Source organism: Aethalodelphis obliquidens, unplaced genomic scaffold (assembly GCF_003676395.1).
Source record: "Aethalodelphis obliquidens isolate GAN/ISIS:26980383/991018 unplaced genomic scaffold, ASM367639v1 scaffold1, whole genome shotgun sequence".
Taxonomy (NCBI): domain Eukaryota; kingdom Metazoa; phylum Chordata; class Mammalia; order Artiodactyla; family Delphinidae; genus Aethalodelphis; species Aethalodelphis obliquidens.
In genome coordinates this window covers 80878064-80898973 of record NW_020837945.1, presented here as the reverse complement: position 1 = coordinate 80898973, position 20910 = coordinate 80878064, and the positions used below count along the sequence as shown (strand labels likewise).

The following is a 20910-nucleotide window of genomic DNA, read 5'->3' as shown; positions in this document are numbered from 1 at the left end:
TGATTGTTAAATAAGATATTATTATGGGCTTCCCTGGTGGCACAGTGGTTGCGAGTCTGCCTGCTGATGCAGGGGACGCGGGTCCGTGCCCCGGTCCGGGAAGATCCCACATGCTGTGGAGCGGCTAGGCCCGTGAGCCATGGCCGCTGAGCCTGCGCGTCCGGAGCCTGTGCTCCGCAACGGGAGAGGCCACAACAGTGAGAGGCCCGCGTACCAAAAAAAAAAAAAAAAAAAGATATTATTATTGAACGCCCTCTGCCTCACAACAAATCAGTATTTTTTCCTTTCTTTCTTCCTTTCCTTCCTTCCTTCCCCAACTCTCTTAGCATTTTTAAACCTAATTTGTGAAAAAGATGGAATTCTTCCCTGAATATTTTTTGCCCTTTGCCTGGTTGAGCGTAAGTTTCCGGTGGGTGAATATTGTATCTGTGTTCCCTCGTAGCCCTTAGAACAGTATCTTTATTTAGTAATAATTTAGTAAACGTCTGTCAAATGAATGAATAATATTTCAGGCACTAATAGGTAAAAAGAGAGGACTTTTGGGCTGGCCTAGAGCATACGGGCTGTCCATTGGGAAGTCTGGGGCAGAAGCCAAGGATATTAACTTCCACGTGGAACCTGATGTTTCTGAAAGGTGAGAGGTCTTTGACCTCAAGCTTGCAACTTACAGAGTCGTCCATGCCCAGGAGGACGAGCAATGGGATGGTGGTCATCCCTCCGTGGACCCACTCCTGGAGAGACACAAAGCCATCCCGGTCGTAGTCCATCCCTTGTAACATCTCCTTCAATATCTGTGGAATCCATAGAGCAACCACTGTCCACTTTCATCTTCGACTTCTCTGCCCCACCCCTGCCCCGCCCACCCTGCCCTTTTCTTTCTCTTCTGTTCTATGTTTTCTGGCTTGTGTTTTACCCCTTTCCCCTCTGATTCGGAGTGAGTAGAGCATTGAGGGAGCAAATGGGGGTGAGGAGAACAGGGGTCCAGGCCTGGCTCTGCCCTGACCTGTGTGGCCTTCGACAAGCCACCCCAACTCTCTGGATTCTGCTTTTCTCGTCTGTAAACTGGAACTAGTATTGCTATGTTTGCAGCATGGTAGTGAAGATTAGAGAAAATGTATATAAAACGCTAAATATGATATTGGACTCATAGGAGCGCCCAATGTAATTATTATTATTAATATTTCTAATGATTGAGAAAAATCTTTAAAAGTCTTTCTAGCTCTAAATTCTCTGATCTCTGAGCTCCTGTTATAAAAATTTAGCTTTGGTGAAAGCGTTAGGGGGTATTATTAGGTATTATTATTTGAATTAGTCTATACTTTCCCCTGCCGCCTCTAATCTTTCCTATCAGGGAAGTGGGAGATCAAGGTGTAGGACCCAGAGAAGTCACCTCTAAGAAGATGATCTGGGACAGCCTGCACCGTAAACATGTGTTTCCAAGTCCCACTCTCATCTTGGAAGCTCACTGGAAAGTCACCCCTTGCTTTTGGAAACTCACAGGCCTTAGCTCCGTGGGATCCCACTCGAGATACTGGGCAATGTGTAGCATCTGGTTGACAATACGATCCATCTCCTAGAAAACATCAAGGAGAGAAGCCAACTGAAGATGTGCTTTTACAAGCAAGACTCAAAATCCAACCCCGTGGGAAGATGGGCAGGGCAGAGTGTGAGAAGCAGCTGGTACAATATACTGGCATTTCATCAAGCACTCACTATTTGTTTTTGCTCTTTATTTCTGCCTGGACCACAAAGCCCACAAGAAACACAGACCGTGGATAAGCCAGAGGTATGCAGAAAGCTCACTGAACACTGACCTCCTCCTAGACCCACCTTCCTTCCCCTATTCTGTGCTCTGACTTAGCATAGAAAGCACTCCTGTTTCCTCCTTCTTTGTGATCCTACAAATACTTACAAACCAAGGCACTTACTTCTTCCCTCTTTTCCCACACCTCATTCCCACAGCTTTAGCAACTTGGGATTCATCTATACCCCTTGGGGGTCAGTTTCAGTTGGATGTAGAGCCACTGTGTTGGTCCTTTCTCAGGCACTATGATTCAGATTCCTTTTGGCATCTCCTTTGTTTCCTTTGTATCAAGTCCTGGGTCCAGGACTCTTGGAACAGGAAATTCATGAAGGGTATGTTTGCCTAATGAGTGAGCCTTTTGTTTGGTACCAAGGCCAGGCTCCATCTAAAACCTCACAGAATTGTTGGATGCTAATGAATCAGTGCCCTGAGAGTCCCACTGAAACACACTGGACTGAGAAAGCATTTGCATGTCTTGGGCACCATCTAAGATGTTCATAGTAAGGTTGATTTGGGGACACAGGTTGGAGAACTGAAGCAAGCTTTAAAGGTGTTACTTTCACCAGGTAGAATGTTGGGTCAAAATAAGCAAGCTAAAACCCAACAGGGATTTTAAAAATTGTATTTCGTTTAAAGTAGAAAATAACCCATTGCAAAACTGCAGATGAAGTGGTAGATGGGGATAAGGAAGTGGGCAGAATGGTGGGAACAGGGCTCAGCAGAAGTTCCAATGGAAAAGAGCTCGTGAAACTAGTTGGGTCCAAGATTCAATGTGAGCAAACGATGTGATTCAGGAATGGAGAATTAGACCCAATCTTAGGCTGTGTAAATAGGTGGGCATTTTCAGGGAGCAGAGCGGGCAGATTTCAGGAAGAACTAGTTCCCTGATGTGAATACTTAAAGAGTCCTGGAGGGGTGGGTTCAGTTCTATGCCATATTGTAAGAACGGCATTGACAAACTAGAGCTTGACCAGAATTATGAGCAACAGCAACAGAAATTAGGAAGTATGAGCTTGGGGAAGATTTTTGGGAAGATGTGATAGTACCTTCAAATACCTGAAGGCCTATTGTGTACAACTGGTACTCCACTGGTCAGCTGCCCCGGTCAGCTACAGAGGGCAGAAGTAAGCTGAGGGATGGAGGGAGGGAAGAGTTGAGGGTTGGCCTATTTTGACCTCACCACTGGGTTGGGGGAGGGGAGAGAAGAGCAGAATCAGGTTTTGATTTGAAAATTTCCCTGGCAGACTAGAGATGCCTTGTGTGCGGGAGGGACGCCTTCTCTAACAGTCATCCCCAGTGGTGGAGCGGCTGTTTTAAGGTACTGGGTGAACTCTCCATTACTGGGAGTGTTCACGAAGAGGCTGGGCATCCAACTGCCAGGGGGTCTTGGTGGGAAGTTGAAAGAGAGAGAACTATTTTGAGACTCACTTCAGTCCACCAGTGTTACCTTCCAAATAGATCCAGAATTTAACCACTTCTTACCACCTGCAATGCTGCTACCCTGGTGCAAGTTACCATCATTTCTTGTCTTGCTTATCTTAATAGCCTCCTAACTGGTATTCCTGCTTGCATCCCCACAGTCTAGACAATGCAGCAGCCAGAGCGATCCTGTTAGGACCTAAGTCAATCATGTCACTCCTCTGCTCAGAATCTCCAATGGTTCTCTACCTCTCCAGAGTAAAAGAGAAAACCCTTTCAATTACCTGTAAGGCTTGATAATGCTTTGCAAACGCCCCGTCCCTTCTCATTACTTCTCTGATCTCATCTCCTATTACTCACTCCAACCTCATCTGTTCAGTCATCCTGTTCCACTCACTCTGGCCTCCTAGTTAATCTGCTAACATTCCAGGCATCCCTCAGGACCTTGGCACTTGCTGTTCCCTCTGCCTGGAAGGTGCTTCCCCATGACTCACTCCCTTCACCTCCTTCAAGTGTCTGTTCAGATGTCCCCTCCTCAGGGAGACCTTCTTTGGTTCCTCCAGCTAAAACTGCAGCTCCCTCCAATACTTCCTTTCCCTCCTTTATTTTCCCTCTAGCACACAGCTCTATCTAACACATACTTGACTATGCTTTGCAGTGTGTGTGTTTGCACTAGAATGAAAGCATCATGAGGGCCTGGATCTTTGTTGGCTCACTGATACACCCCCCAGTGCTTAGAACAGTAGCCGACATATATGAGATAATCAATATGTGTTGATCAAATGCTTGAGATTCTCTTGGTGGTTCCCTCGCATGACCCAGCTCACGGAACTGCAATGTGGCTGCAGGGATCCCATGAAGACACTCTGGGGTTGAGTGGGAACCGGGACGATGCAGTTGGTCTAGGGACTGGTTCCCTTTCTTCCTCCCTTTGGTCTGACTCAGCCCCGTGCACTTCAACCTCAGAGCCTTTCTGTTAATGAGTCCCATCTCTGACACTGCCAGTCATGAGGACAGGACCTGTCTGATTCTCTTTGCCTTTTCTCCTCTCTACCTTCTTCCTTTTCCATCCTTCTTCTCATTCCAAGACCCCTGACCTGTCCCAGCCTCTTCCTGAGGGGAGGTGGGGATGAGACTCAGGCTTCCCCAGGTGTGGTGGGATGGGATCATGTGCTCGGAGCAGACAGAGCCAGACTCCTAGAGCTGGTGCCCTGGGGTATGAGAGGAAGGCAAGGGTAACGGCAAAGCACGCCAGCAGTTACCTGCCTTCTCCTGTCTTCTTGCCCTGGTCTCTCTGCCTCTCCCACCTCCTCTCCTCCACCCCTGGGCTTCAGCAGGAAGTTATAGGGGGAATTTCTGAACCAGCTGGGAAGTTAAACTACATGAGATACTAAAGCATCTCCCCAACCTGAGATTTTGCGATCTGAGCTTCTGGAATGAAAAAGCAAGTTGGAGTTCACTCTCCTCTGGGCGGGCTCTTTGGAAGTAGAAGGCGGGGGCTTCTAGTCATCTCTGCAGCTCATATTGAGACACTGCTATTCCTACGAAGATGGAGCTGAGAGTGTTTGGACTCTCCCTTCACCTGTTCCCCTCTCCCCCAGTCTTTATTGGATCTTGGAGGGATATTTGGAGAGCTTACCGCTTGGTCCAGGAGACCATTCTCATCCGAATCATAGAGACGAAACATGACTGCAAGAAACACAGAGGTGAGGCTTGAGATGTCCTCCGGGTACCAGGGATGGGCTGAGACTTTGCTGCTGCCAGTTTTTAGATGAAGTCCGTTGCAGCCAGTTCACCCACCCTCCAAGGCACAGAGTCTGACCTTCCTTACAGTGGGAAGAGGGAGGAGAACCAAGCCACCTGGCTTCTGGGACTGTCTAAGCAATAACTCTGCCGCTGATGAGATCTGGGTCACGAGCGTGATTCCCTGTAGAGCACTCACACCTCTCAGCATCACGGGAACACAACTCAAAGCAGATGCCCCGCTGGTGGTGGGGCAGAGGCACCACAGTTGTAGACGGGACACTGCTTCTACTGCACACAGAAAGGGTGTGGAGTTAGGCAGGTTCAGATCTTGGCCCTGTCCTACCACCTCTAGGGCATCACATAAGTCACTTATCTTCTTTAGGCTCAATTTCTTCATCTGTAAGATGGAGATTATAATAGTTTCTTTATCCTAAGTTTTTTTCAAATGAAGATTAATATGTCAGTGATATGCTAAATCTATAGCACTTGGAATGTAGAGAGTACGCAACAGATGTTATTTATTTTCTTTCATTAATAAATATTTATATATGGCATTTAATATGTGCAACGTACCATCCTATGCACCTTATCATTATTACTTATTTAATCCTCAATAATGGTATGAAGTAGTTATTATTATAGAAGCTATTATATTTCTTTTTCTAAAAATGTCTACATGCAATTCAGAAACATCCTCTACCATGTTCTAGCTGTAGAGAGGTGATGGAAGATAAGAAAGATTTGGGAGTGAATTTTGGGCAAAGGACTAAATGTTCATTTATGGGATTTGGAAACTTGCCATTTCATTCATCTAAAAGGTAGAGATCCTGTCTGTGGTCTCAGAAGTAAGCAGGGTGGGGAGCAGAGCTGAATACATCTTCATTTCCCTCTCATGCTTTAAAACCCTTCATCATGCCTGTGGCTGACCCTTCCCTTGTGTAACTGCTCTGGACCACTTGGGATGTACCCACAGGGTCACAGCACTCCTGTTAATTTGCCCTTGTGTTGTCACTTCCTTCTACATGTTTTATGTCTCTGGACCTTGCATTTATTCAGTGGTGTCTCTGGTTGGACTTTAAGTTATTTAAAAGTCATGGGCTTCCGATTCTTTGTGATTCCTCCAAATGTCCTGGTCAGAGACACTCTGGGCCCAGGTGGCTCTAACATGGAGCCCTCTTTGGTCCCACTGTGCATGAGGAGTAGAATGAGGAAGTGTGAGCAAGCATCCTACTTTTTAGCAGCATGGCCTTGGGCAAGTCATTTAACTTTTCCATGCTTTCTTACATATAAAATGAGAACAATCATGTCAACTATCTAGGGTTACTGTCAGGTTAAAATGAGAAAATGCATTTAAAGTGCTTAGCAAAAATAAGGAGTTCAGTGATGAGTTATTATTGTTATTACATTGATGATGGGTGGGATTTCAGGCTATCATTTCCAAAAAAAAAAAAATACATGCTTGGTTATCTAGAAAAAAAACTTAACTTGGTTTCAATCACTAAAATCAGAGATGATTTGAATTAATTTAATTTAATTAAAAAAAGAAAACTTTATAGGACAAATGACCAAGTTTCTGCAACAAAAAACTGTAGGGAAAAAAATAAGCAAAAGATGAAGAGAGACTAAAGAGATGTAGTAACAAATGGCAATGTATGGACCTTACTTGGATCCCAATTCAAACAAACAGTGCTTCCCCAAGTAAGGGAAAATAATGAATACTGACTGAATGTTTGATAATAGTAAGGAATCGTTGTCTTTAGATGTGATTGTGGTGTTGTGGTTATATTTAAGAAAAAGTTACATTATTATAGAGGTACATACTGAGATATTTACAGATGAAATTATATGATGTCTGGAATTTGCTTCAAAATAATCTGGGGCAGAAGAAATGAGTGGGAGGTATAAATAAAACACGAGTGACCACAAGCTGGTAATTGTTGAAGGTGGTTGATGGGCACACGGAAGTTCTTTGTATTCTCTACTTTTATCTGTGTTTGAAATTTTCTGTAATAAAAAGCTTTTAGAAATACAGTTTCTTTTCATTACCATTACAGGACTCAGTCTGAGAGGCACTAATACAAGGAATTTGCCACATTTGCTCCTCTCTGGTAGTTATGAACAAATATAACGCCTGAAACTCAAAATCCAACTGAATGTGGGAAATAATTTGACATTTCCCTTTTAACATTAGTCAGAAGAAACAGAAATCTGGTACATTTGCTTCCAAATTAGCATTTAAGACTTGTAATTGTTAACACTGCAAACCTAGGGGGGAGGTTTTAAGCTGGCTAAGAGAGCAAACTGTTTCATTTTGTTTTGGGCAAGGGTTAACCTTTGCCAGACTTTTCCTAATGCTTAAGTTTCACTGACTAGTCCGATTATTAGCTGGAATTTTGACTTTTGCTATAATGTGTATGCTTTTCCCTCAGTGTCTACTAAGATCCCAAGAGATGCCAAAACAATATATATTTTTAACAAGGTCCTACCTGTCATCTGTTTCAAAGTTTGCCTGTAGGCTCGCAAAAGTCAGCGAGACCGTCCCCAGAGTGAGTCATCTGCGAGATTGCAGGCTGCTTCAGCCACTGTGGGCTTTCCTTTCTGTCCCCAGCTATTATTCTCCTTCTGAAGACATGTTTTTGAAACTAAGCTCAACTCCCTTAATTAACTAGCCCTCTTTCTCAAGAGGCCAAAACACTTGGGGTGGGGGTGGGAGAAGACATGGAAATAGGCTTTAACAAGACAGAGGTTGATTGGATTTCAAGAAAAAAAAGAGTTCTTCATAGTTAAAGAGTTGCTTGGGCATGGAATAGGGGAAGGAAGACAGATGTTGAAAATCTTCCCTTGAAAAATCTTCTAAGAGGAGGCAGCCGCTTTCTGACTGGAGGCTTTCAGGAAATCCTGCCAGCAAAGGAAGGGAGTCTTCACCCTTTGCAGAGGCCCCTTACCTTTCCAGATCTTGGTTCTCAATACCAAGGTCTCCAATGCACCTTCCACCCTATACAACTGGTACTGTGTTCCAGGGAAGATTCTAGGAAATATTCATGTCACTGCTGGTGACAGGGCAGAAAAGCTCCCCCAAGGAGGCAGGACCCATCTCCAGGATCCCAGATCAACCTCCAGCCTGTTTAGAACCATAAACAGGACACTAGCTCTTCCTCTAGGGAAAAGTCGAAGCCCCTTGACAGGGTGCATACTTACACTCTAGCTTATCCTGAGGTCTCCCCGTTTCCAGCAAGGACAGGTAACACATGACATCCTTCAGGTACACTATGGGGGATTCTGAGCCTGAAGACTGAGCATCATGGTTTCCCACGGGGGTCGCAGACACTTGGTCTTTAGTTGGCACTTGCTTCTCGGTGAGCTTAGATTCTGTGACAGGCAAGAGGAAATCATCCAAGGACACAATGTTTAGTAAACATGAAACCCTTTGTTGCCCCATTCTTTTCACGGTAGAGACAAGAATTTTATGAGTGTCTTCAAAAGCATGGATTACATAGATATGATCAAATCAGTGGCCCTAGAAATCCAGATTGTAGAGTTCATACTTCTGAGTGAACCCCATACTGACCCCTTTAAGAGTCTATAGCCTTATAAGAAATTCACCTATGCTCTGTGAATTTTAAGAAAAGATGATTTTTAGTAATATCAATAGCCAACAGGTAAATGTCATTTAGCCTAATTTGGGGGGGAACACACCCAATTTGTAGAGGCAATTTTGTCTGGGATTCCAAAAATCCAGACTATTGGTTATTTACCAACATACTGTTTTACAATTTTCTTCTCAAATGCATTGAAAGATAAATAAAAAGATGAAAGTTCGAAAGAGAAAACTGGGATTGACAACTAATTTCCAGAAACCAGGAAGAACTGTGACTTACTGAAAGCCTGATCAGTTGCATAAGGAAAGTATAGAAAGTGGCTTATCATACCACAGGAATAGAGTGAGTTTTCCCTCTGAAATTTTCCTTCTCACAGGTAGGAAGACTGTCTCTTTGTCCTCTGGTTAAGAAATATGATGTTATTACTAACCAGAAAACCAGGCACCGATATTTTACGTGTGAATCATACTCTTTTGAGGCATTTTAAGGGCTATCTCTTTTTCCCCAGCCTCTTTATATCCATGATCTCAATATCAAATAAGAGGATGCAACTCAGAGAAAACACAGGAAACAGTAAAAGGAAGACTGTCAGTGGAAAATCTAACCCAAGTGTTGTACCACCAAATAACAGAGTGTTGAAGGCACAGGCAGAGGGAGAGATAGCCTTGATATTACTGCCTGCTGGGGAAAGCAATGCCACCAGTACACTCTTTATTCAGAGAACCAAGGTCCCAAGCAATGGCAAACAGTCCAGCTCAGGCCAACACAGCTGCGCTAGATGAAAGCCTACCAGGTCCTAGGGGTTAGGTTGTTGTTTGAGAAGGGAGTTAGCCATCACCCAGATGGACAGTGGGTGAGACCAAAGGCCACTGACATACTCTGTATGTTACAAAGCGTCCTGTGAAGAGACCAACATGGGACCCACGAAACAGAGTTGCAAAACAAGGAAAGGAAGCTTCATCATGAAGTCTCAGAGGACAAGATCTCTGGAAATAATTTCCTACCGGACAAGACCCTCAGTAGGTTGCAAGAAGGTGTAACTTCTATTAAACAGGAGCAGAAAGCCTCAGGGGTGAGCAAGTTGAGATGAAAACACAATAGGATGAGATAACAAGGATAGTGAGGTAGGGGAAAACTGCCATGAAATTACGAACGCAACAGAAATATTAAAATCATCACTGGAGGAAAAGTTATGGAAAAACGTAACTTAATAATGTATAAGACAAAGGTGAAAAATTCTTTGTATAGGGTAGCCCATTATGCCCCAAGTTATGTTATATCCTCAAATTATTCATCCATTAAAACACTATTAGAATGACTTCTATGCCAACTAAATTGGAATGAGAGGGACCAGATTTACCCTCCTACTGATGCAACTAAAAAAACTGGACAAAAGATATGAAACAATGGTCCATAGGATATTGCATATGGCCAACACCAAAGGGCAATCCCAAGAGATGGGAAACAAATGAGGTGATCCCTACAAATGCCACACCTTACTGACTGGAAAGAGTTTCTAGGCTGTGGCACAGGGAGGGGAAACCCAGGCAGATCCTGGAAGTCTCTCTGAGTTGCAGAGATGGAGCTGGGAATCCTGGGAGTCCAAAGTGACTGGAGTTCACAGAGCAGAGCACTGGAGAGGAGGGAGTTGCACAGAGGGAACTCCTGCTGTCTCTGCAGAAGGTCCCGTTGAGTAATCAGCAGAGAGTTGCCTCAATTATTCATCTGAGTAGTGATTAGCACACATGTGTGAGGAAACTACCTGAGGCTGGGGAAGGAATCAGGATGAGAGGGAACAATCCCTGGAAGGCACAGAGAACTAAGCATAGTGTCTATTTCCAGCAATCAGAGTAGAAAACTCCCATAATTCATGAATCACTGAGTAGAGTACTTAGAGAGTTTTGCCTTGCTAACTGGGCAAAATTATCTCTAGAAAAAATGCCTTCCTGGTGCTAACAAAAGCTTGACCCAAAAGTGTCAACTTACCACCAAACTAGCTTTATAACAAATGCTAAAGGAACTCCTCTAGGCAGGAAGCAGAAGAGAAGGAAAAGACCTACAATAACAAACCCAAAACAATTAAGAAAATGGTAATAGGAACATACATATTGATAATTACCTTAAATGAAATGGATTAAATGCTCCAACCAAAAGACATAGACTGGCTGAATGGATACAAAAGCAAGACCCGTATATATGCTGTCTACAAGAGACCCACTTCAGACCTAGGGACACATATAGACTGAAAGTGAGGGGATGGAAAAAGATATTCCATGCAAATGGAAATCAAAAGAAAGCTGGAGTAGCAATTCTCATATCAGAGAGAATAGACTTTAAAATAAAGCCTATTACAAGAGACAAAAAGGACACTACATAACGATCAAGGGATCAATCCAAGAAGAAGATATAACAATTGTAAATATTTATGAACCCAACATAGGAGCACCTCAATATATAAGGCAAATGCTAACAGCCATAAAAGGGGAAATCGACAGTAACACAATCATATTAGGGGACTTCAACAAACCATTTTTACCAATGGACAGATCAACCAAGATGAAAATAAATAAGAAAACACAGCTTTAAATGATACATTAAACAAGATGGACTTAATTGATATTTATAGGACATTCCAACCAAAAACAACAGAATACACTTTCTTCTCAAGTGCTCATGGAACATTCTCCAGGATAGATCATATCTTGGGTCACAAATCAAGCCTTGGTAAATTTAAGAAAATTGAAATTGTATCAAGTATCTTTTCCGACCACAACGCTATGAGACTAGATATCAATTACAGTAAAAAAAACTGTAAAAATTACAAACACATGGAGGTTAAACAATATGCTACTAAGTAACCAAGAGATCACTGAAGAAATCAAAGAGGAAATCAAAAAATACCTCGAAACAAATGACAATGAAAACACGATGGCCCAAAACGTATGGGGTGCAGCAAAAGCAGTTCTAACAGGGAAGTTCACAGCAATACAACCCTACCTCAAGAAACAAGAAAAATCTCAAGTAAACAACCTAACCTTATACCTAAAGCAATTAGAGAAAGAAGAACAGAAAAACCCCAAAGTTAGCAGAAGAAAATAAATCATAAAGATCAGATCAGAAATAAACGAAAAAGAAATGAAGGAAACAATAGCAAAGATCAATAAAACTAAAAGGAGGTTCTTTGAGAAGATAAACAAATTGATAAACCATTAGCCAGACTTATCAAGAATAAAAGGGAAAAGACTCAAATCAACAGAATTTGAAATGAAAAAGGAGAAGTAACAACTGACACTGCAGAAATACAAAGGATCATGAGAGATTACTACAAGCAACTCTATGCCAATAAAATGGACAACCTAGAAGAAATAGACAAATTCTTAGAAAAGCACAACCTTCAGAAACTGAACCAGGAAGAAATAGAAAATATAAACAGACCAATGACAAGCACTGAAATTGAAACTGTGATTAAAAATATTCCAACAAACAGAAGCCCAGGACCAGATGGCTTCACAGGCGAATTCTATCAAACATTTAGAAAGAAGAGCTAACACCTATCCTTCTCAAACTCTTCCAAAATATAGCAGAGGGAGGAACACCCCCAAACTCATTCTACGAGGCCACCATCACCCTGATACCAAAACCAGACAAGGATGTCACAAAGAAAGAACTCTACAGGCCAATATCACTGATGAACATAGATGCAAAAATCCTCAACAAAATACTAGCAAACAGAATCCAACAGCACATTAAAAGGATTATACACCATGATCAAGTGGGGTTGATCCCAGGAATGCAAGGATTCTTCAGTATACACAAATCAATCAATGTGATACACCATATTAACAAATTAAAGAATAAAAACCATATGATCATCTCAATAGATGCAGAAAAATCTTTCGACAAAATTCAACACCAATTTATGATAAAAACTCTCTAGAAAGCAGGCATAGAGGGATCTTCCCTCAACAAAATAAAGGCCATATATGACAAACCCACAGCCAACATCATCCTCAATGGTGAAAAACTGAAACCTTTCCACTAAGATCAGGAACAAGATAAGGCTGCCCACTCCCACCACTATTATTCGACATTGTTTTGGAAGTCCTAGTCATGGCAATCAGAGAAGAAAGGAAATAAAAGGAATCCACATCAGAAAAGAAGAAGTAAAGCTGTCACTGTTTGCAGATGACATGATACTATACATAGAGAATCCTAAAGACGCTACCAGAAAACTACTAGAGCTAATCAATGAATTTGGTAAAGTAGCAGGATACAAAATTAATGCACAGAAATCTCTTGCATTCCTATACACTAATGATGAAAAATCTGAAAAAGAAATTAAGGAAACACTCCCATTTACCACTGCAACAAAAAGAATAAAATACCTAGGAATAAACCTACCTGAGGAGACAAAAGACCTGTATGCAGAAACTATAAGACACTGATGAAAGAAATTAAAGATGATACAAACAGATGGAGAGACATATACCATGTTGTTGGACTGGAAGAATCAACATTGTGAAAATGACTATATTACCCAAAGCTATCTACAGATTCAATGTAATCCCTATCAAAGTACCAATGGCATTTTTCACAGAACTAGAACAAAAAGTTTCACAATTCGTACGGAAACACAAAAGACCCCGAATAGCCAAAGCAATCTTGAGAACGAAAAACGGAGCTGGAGGAATCAGGCTCCCTGACTTCAGACTATACTACAAAGCTACAGTAATCAAGACAGTATGGCACTGGCACAAAAACAGAAATATAGATCAATGGAACAGGATAGAAAGCCCAGAGATAAACTCACACACATATGGACACCTTATCTTTGATAAAGGAGGCAAGAATATACAATGGAGAAAAGACAGCCTCTTCAATAAGTGGTGACAGGAAAACTGGACAACTACATTTAAAAGAATGAAATCAGAACACTCCCTAACACCATACACAAAAATAAACTCAAAATGGATTAAAGACCTAAATGTAAGGCCAGACACTATAAAACTCTTAGAGGAAAACACAGGAAGAACACTCTATGACATAAATCACAGCAAGATCCTTTTTGACCCACCTTCTAGAGAAATGGAAATAAAAACAAAAATAAAGAAATGGGACCTAATGAAACTTAAAGTTTTTGCACAGCAAAGGAAAACATAAACAAGATGAAAAGACAACCCTTAGAATGGGAGAAAATATTTGCAAATGAAGCAACTGACAAAGGATTAATCTCCAAAATATACAAGCAGCTCATGTAGCTCAATATCAAAAAAACAAACAACCCAATCCAAAAATGGGCAGAAGATCTAAATAGACATTTCTTCAAAGAAGATATACAGATGGCCAACAAACACATGAAAGGATGCTCAACATCATTAATCATTAGAGAAATGCAAATCAAAACTACAATGGGGTAGCACCTCACACTGGTCAGAAGAGCCATCATCAAAAAATCTACAAACAATAAATGCTGGGGAGGGTGTGGAGGAGAGGGAACCCTCTTGCACTGTTGGTGGGAATGTAAATTGATACAGCCACTATGGAGAACAGTATGGAGGTTCCTTAAAAAACTACAAATAGAACTACCGTATGACCCAACGATCCCACTACTGGGCATATATCCTGAGAAAACCATAATTCAAAAAGAGTCACGTACCACAATGTTCATTGCAGCACTGTTTACAATAGTCAGGACATGGAAGCAACCTAAGTGTCCACTGACAGATGAATGGATAAAGAAGATGCAGCACATATATACAATGGAATATTATTCAGCCATAAAAAGAAATGAAATTGAGTTATTTGTAGTGAGGTGGATGGACCTAGAGTCTGTCATACAGAGTGGAGTAAGTCAGAAAGAGAAAAACAAATAACGTATGTTAACACATATATATGGAATCTAAAAAAAAAAAAGGTCATGAAGAACCTAGGGGCAAGACAGCAATAAAGATGCAGACCTACTAGAGAATGGACTTGAGGATATGGGGAGGGGGAAGGGTAAGCTGTGACAAAGTGAGAGAGTGGCATGGACATATATACACTACCAAATGTAAAATAGATAGCTAGTGGAAGCAGCTGCACAGCACAGGGAGATCAGCTCGGTGCTTTGTGACCACCTAGAGGGGTGGGATAGGGAGGGTGGGAGGGAGGGAGACGCAAGAGGGAAGAGATATGGGGACATATGTATAACTGATTCACTTTGTTATAAAGCAGAAGCTAACACACCATTGTAAAGCAATTATACTCCAATAAAGATATTAAAAATTAAAAAATAAAAAAGTAAAGAAAAATAAAATGACCCACGTTTGAAGTTAAAAAAAAAAAAAGGTTCTGAAGAACCTAGGGGCAGAACTGGAATAAAGAGGAAGAAGTAGAGAATGGACTTGAGGACACAGGATGGGGAAAGGGTAATCTGGGATGAAGTGAGAGACTCGCATGGACATATATACACTACCAAATGTAAAATAGATAGCTGGTGGGAAGCAGCCGCATAGCACAGGGAGATCAGCTCGGTGCTTTGTGAACACCTAGAGGGGTGGGACAGGGCTGGTGGGAGGGAGACGCAATAGGGAGGGGATATGGGGATATATGTATACGTATAGCTGATTCCCTCTGTTATACAGCAGCAACAAACACAACAATGTAAAGCAATTATACTCCAGTAAAGATGTTAAAAAAAAAAAAGGTCAAACTGTTTCCAAGTAAACCTAAGTGTATCCCAAAACAAAGCTCAGGAATATATATAGGAATACAAAAATATCTAGTACAAACAATGTAAAATTTTCAAAGTTTGGCATTCAATAAATTATTGCTAGGTATGCAAAGAAGAGAATGTGAACAATAATAAGGAGAAAAATCAACTGAAATGGATCCAGAAATGACAGAGATGATATAATAGACAAAACATTTAAAATAGTTTTTATAACTGTATTCCATATATCTAAGAAGCTGGAAGAAAGACTGAACATGTTAAGTAGAGACATGAAAGATATTTAAAAATGCCCACATCAAGTGTCTAGATATGATATGCTAAATGAAAACTACAAATATACTGAGTGGGATTAATAGCAGATTAGATATTGCAGAAGAAAAGATTAGTGAATTTGAAGCATCACTACAGAAACTATCCAAAAAGACTACAAAAAAAGAAAAAAAAAGAGTATCATACCGGTGAGCTGTTGGACAACTTCAAGTAGTCAAATAAACATGTAATTGGAATACCTGAAGAAGAGGAGAGTCAGGAGCAGAAAAAAAATTAAAGAAATAATGGCTGACATTTTCCCAAATTTGTTGATACTTGATAAAAACTATGGAACCTCAGCTACAAGATGCTCAATGAACCCCAAGCATAAGAAATATATATAAAACTATACCAAGGAACACCAAAATCAAATTGATTACAATCAGTGATAAAAATCATAAAAGAGGCCAGAGAAAAAAAGACACCTGATATAGAGAGAAACACAGATAAGAACGACTACAGCTTTCTTACTGGAAACAAAGTATGCTAGTAGCCAGTGGAACAACATCTTTAAAGAACTAAAAGAAAAAAAAAAACCTGTCAAATTAGAATATTTTTTTTAACATCTTCATTGGAGTATAATTGCTTTACAATGGTTTGTTAGCTTCTGCTTTATAACAAAGTGAACCAGTTATACATATACGTATGTTCCCACATCTCTTCCCTCTTGCATCTCCCTCCCTCCCACCCTCCCTATCCCACCCCTTTAGGTGGTCACAAAGCACCAAGCTGATCTCCCTGTGCTATGTGGCTGCTTCCCACTAGCTATCTATTTTACGTTTGGTAGTGTATATATGTCCATGCCACTCTCTCACTTTGTCACAGCTTACCCTTCCCCCTCCCCATATCCTCAAGTCCATTTTCTAGTAGGTCTGTGGCTTTATTCCCGTCTTACCCCGAGGTTCTTCATGATCTTTTTTTTTTCTCTTAGATTCCATATATATGTGTTAGCATACGGTATTTGTTTTTCTCTTTCTGACTTACTTCACTCTGTATGACAGACTCTAGAATTCTTTACTCAGTGAAATATCTTTAGAATTAAAAGGCTAAATAAAGAATTTTTCAAATGTACAAACCATATAGAGCTGCGTTACAAGAAATGGTAAAGGAAGTCCTTTCACTAGAATTACACTATATGGAAACCTGGATTTATACACAAGAACGATAAGCACTGATAAATACAAATAGATAAATATAAAGAATATTTTTTTATTAATTAAATCTTTTAAAAAGATAGTTAACTATGACAATAATAACATATTGTGTGGTTTATAACATGCAGAAGTAAAATGTAGGAAGTACAAAGCACAAAGACCTGGATAAGAGAAATGGAGGTATGTTGTTGTAAATTTCTTATAGTATATGCAAAATGAAATTCTGCAACTTGAAGGTAGACTGTGATAGTTAAAACAACTAAGATAAGAAAGGAGATAAAGTGAAATCATAAAAAATTTCAATTAACTTAAAATAAGGCAGAAAAAGAGAAAAAGGGAAAAGAAGAACAGATAGAAAAAAGAAAACAAATAGCAAGATGGTGGTTTTAAACCTAACTATAACAATTATCACAGTAAATGTAAATGTTCTAAAACTCTAACTAAAAGGCAGATATTGTCAGATTGTATTAAAAAATAAAACCCAACAACACGCTTCTTATAAGAAAGTCAACTTAAATATACAGACACAAATACATTAAAAGTAAAACAATGAAAAAAGATATACCATGGCAACACTAGTTAACCAGAATGGCTATATTAGTTATGAATATAATTATAATAACATAAATTTCAAAGCAAAGAATATTACTAGGGATAAAGAGAGTCATTTCATAATGGTAAAGAGGGCAAGTCATTAAGAAAACATAATAGTCCTAAACATTTCTACCTCTAGTTCTTTACCCAAAAGGAATGAAAGGTGTCTGTCCAGAATTTGTATACGTATGTTCATATTTTATTTTTAATAGCCAAAAACTGGAAACAACCCAAATGTCCATCAGCACATGAACGGATAAACAAATTGTGGACTATCTACCTGTATACTGAAATACTAATCAGCAATAAAAATGTTAATTACTGATACACACAACAACATGGATGAATTTTTAAATTATTATGCTGAGTGAAAGAAGCCACATGGAAAAGAGTACATACTGTATCAATCTATTCATATAAAATCTAGAAAATGCAATCTGGCTTATAGTGACAACAAGCAGATCAGTGGCTGTATGGAGATGGAGATGGGTGGGTAGGGAGGGTGGGAGAAAGGGATGATAAAGGAAACTTTTGAGGCTGATGAATATCTTCATTATATTGATATGGTGCTGATTTTATTGGTGTATACAGACATAAAAACTTATTAATTGTACATTTTAAACATGTACAATTTATTTTATGCCAAATTGTACCTCAATAAAGCTGTTTTAAAACAAAATTGTCATTATGTGCAGATAACATAATACTCTACATAGAGTACCCTAAAGACTTCATGCAAAAACTGTTAGAATAAATGAATTCAGCAAGGTAGCAGGATACAAAATTAATATACAGAAATCTGTTGCATTTCTTTATACTAGCAATGAAATATCAGAAAAAAATAAAAAATCCTGTTTAAAATTGCATCAAAAAAACCCCACAAAAATCCTAGGAATAAACCTAACCAAGGAGGTGAGAACTATAAAACATTGATAAAGGAAGTTGAAAATGATTCAAAGAGATGGAATGATACCCTATGCTCTTGGATTGGAAGAATTAATATTGTTAAAATGGTCATACTACCCAAAGCAATCTATAGATTTAATGTGATCCTTATCCAATTACCCATGACATTTTTCACAGAACTAGAACAAATAATCCTAAGATTTATACAGAACCACAAAAGATCCAGAATTGCCAAAGCAATCCTGACGAAAAAGAGCAAAGCTGGAGGCATAACCCTCCTGGACTTCAGATAATACTACAAAGCTACAGTAATCGAAACAGCATGGTATTTGCACAAAAACAGACATATAGATCAATGGAACAGAACAGAGAGCCCAGAAATAAACCCATACACTTGAGGTTAATTAATCTTCGACAATGGAGAATATACAGTGGAGATACGACAGTCTCTTCAGCAAGTGGTGTTGGGAAAGCTGGACAGCCACATGTAAATCAATAAAGTTAGAACACATCCTCACGCCATACACAAAAGTAAACTCAAAATGGTTTAAAGACCTAAATATAAGATATGACACCATAAAACTCCTAGAAGAGAACATAGGCAAAACATTATCTGACATAAATCATAGCAATATTTTCTTAGATCATTTTTCCAAGGCAAAAGAAATAAAAGCAAAAATAAACAAATGGTACTTAATCAAACTTAAAAGCTTCTGCACAGCAAAGGAAACCATCAACAAAATGAAAAGATGACCTACAGAATGGGAGAAAATATTTGCAGATGATGCAATTGACAAGGGGTTAATATCCAAAATATACAAACAGCTCATAAAACTGAATGTAAAAAAACCCAATCAAAAAATGGACAGAAGACTTAAATAGACATTTCTCCAAAGAAGACATATAGATGGCCAACAGGCACATGAAAAGAAGCTCAACATCACTAATTATTAGAGAAATGCAAATCAAAATCACAATGAGGTATCACCTCACACCAGTCAGAATAGTCATCATTAAAAAGTCTACAAATAATAAATGCTAGAGAGTGTGGGGAGAAAAGGGAACCCTCCTACACTGCTGGTGGGAATGTAAATTGGTGCAGCCACTATGGAAAACAGTATGGAGGTTCCTTAAAAAACTAAAACTAGAGCTACCATATGATACAGCAATCCCACTTCTGGGCAGAGAAGAAAACTCTAATTTGAAAAGATACATGCACCTCAATGTTCACAGCAACACTATTTACAATAGCCAAGATGTGGAAGCAACCTATGTGTCCATCGACAGATGAATGGATAAAGAAGATGTGGTGTATATATATACAAGGGACTATTATTCAGCCATTAAAAAGAATGAAATAATACTATTTGCAGCAACGTGGGTGGACCTAGAGAGTATCATACTAAGTGAGGTAAGTCAACAGAGAAAGACAAATATTACATGATATCACTCATTTGTGGAATCTAAAATATAATACAAATGAATTTATTTATAAAACAGAACCAGACTCACAGACATAGAAAACAAACTGATGGTTACTAAAGGGGAAAGGGAGTGGGGGCAGGAGTAAATTAGGAGTATGGGATTAACACATACATACTACCATATATAAAATAGATAAGCAACAATGATTTACTGTATAGCACAGGAAACTATATCCAGTATTTTGTAATAACCTATGATGGAAAATAATCTGAAAAAATATATACCTGAATGACTTTGCTGTATACCTGAAACTGACACAATATTTTATATATATATTATTTATTTGGTTGCACGGGTCTTAGTTGTGGCATGCGAACTCTTAGTGGCAGCATGCATGTGGGATCTAGATCCCTGACCAGGGATCGAACCTGGGCCCCCTGAATTGGGAGCGCAGAGTCTTAACCACTGCACCACCAGGGAAGTCCCTAATACAATATTATAAATCCACTATACTTCAATTAAAAAAACATTATTACAGCCTTTTCCAAAGATCCTTTGGTTACCAGAGCTTTGACTGGATCTTGAGCCATTGTTCTAGTCCTCATTGAGGTCTACTGTTCAGTCCAGCAGTGGAAATGCTGGGGCCCAGAGGGACTGAGTGACACACAGTCCCACTGGTGTCCTACCTGCTCATGCTGCCTTACATGAAATAACCCTAACCCACATCCATCCAAGCACATCCCTCTGGGACTACCCTCTTCCAGAGCACAGAGGTTTTGCCCAGGTGCCACATTACATACCCTTCTAAATGAGGGCTCTTGGGCAGAGCTGACTTGTTCCACCTTCTCTCTTAGTCTCTGTATTACTTCTTACCTTTCAGTTGGGCTGTGTGGAAAGAGCGCCAAGCTAGAGGCAGAAAACTGGGTTTGTGCTAAATGGTGTGTGATCTTGCACAAGAAGGCTTATTCCCCACACCCAACCTCAGTTTTTTCATCTGTTAAAAGACAGACTTGCATTAAAATTGATGTTTACCAAAAGTTTTGAATGACATGAATAATGTTTGTGAATATAATGCTAAGTGAAAAACAAAGCTGGATCCAAAATTATATATATACAGTCTGATTCCAGTTCTGTAAAAAATTTATGGAAAAAACCCTACAAGGATACATACGTATAGCTGTGTGTGTGTGTGTGTGTGTGTGTGTGTGTGTGTGTGTGTGTGTGTGTGTGTGTGTGTGTGTG

At 39.8% G+C, this 20910-nt stretch overlaps 1 protein-coding gene across 8 annotated transcripts in view; it reads right to left on the bottom strand.

The window, feature by feature from the left end:
* Positions 1–20910, bottom strand: part of DGKG (diacylglycerol kinase gamma) — a 207551-nt gene that overhangs the window by 127278 nt on the left and 59363 nt on the right. For 5 of the 8 annotated variants that reach the window (XR_003433362.1, XM_027109494.1, XM_027109508.1 and 2 more), the window contains 4 exons: positions 8168–8338; positions 4863–4912; positions 1499–1573; positions 669–791 (listed from right to left, as the gene is read on the bottom strand). Coding sequence is in view for 7 of the 8 variants with exons in the window: in XM_027109494.1 (XP_026965295.1) it covers positions 669–791; positions 1499–1573; positions 4863–4912; positions 8168–8338 (419 nt within the window). In the remaining variant the exon portion in view is untranslated. Of the gene's footprint in view, positions 1–668; positions 792–1390; positions 1474–1498; positions 1574–4862; positions 4913–8167; positions 8339–15736; positions 15968–20910 lie in introns of those variants that run through there. The other 3 variants (XM_027109542.1, XM_027109516.1, XM_027109552.1) reach the window with 3 other exon arrangements.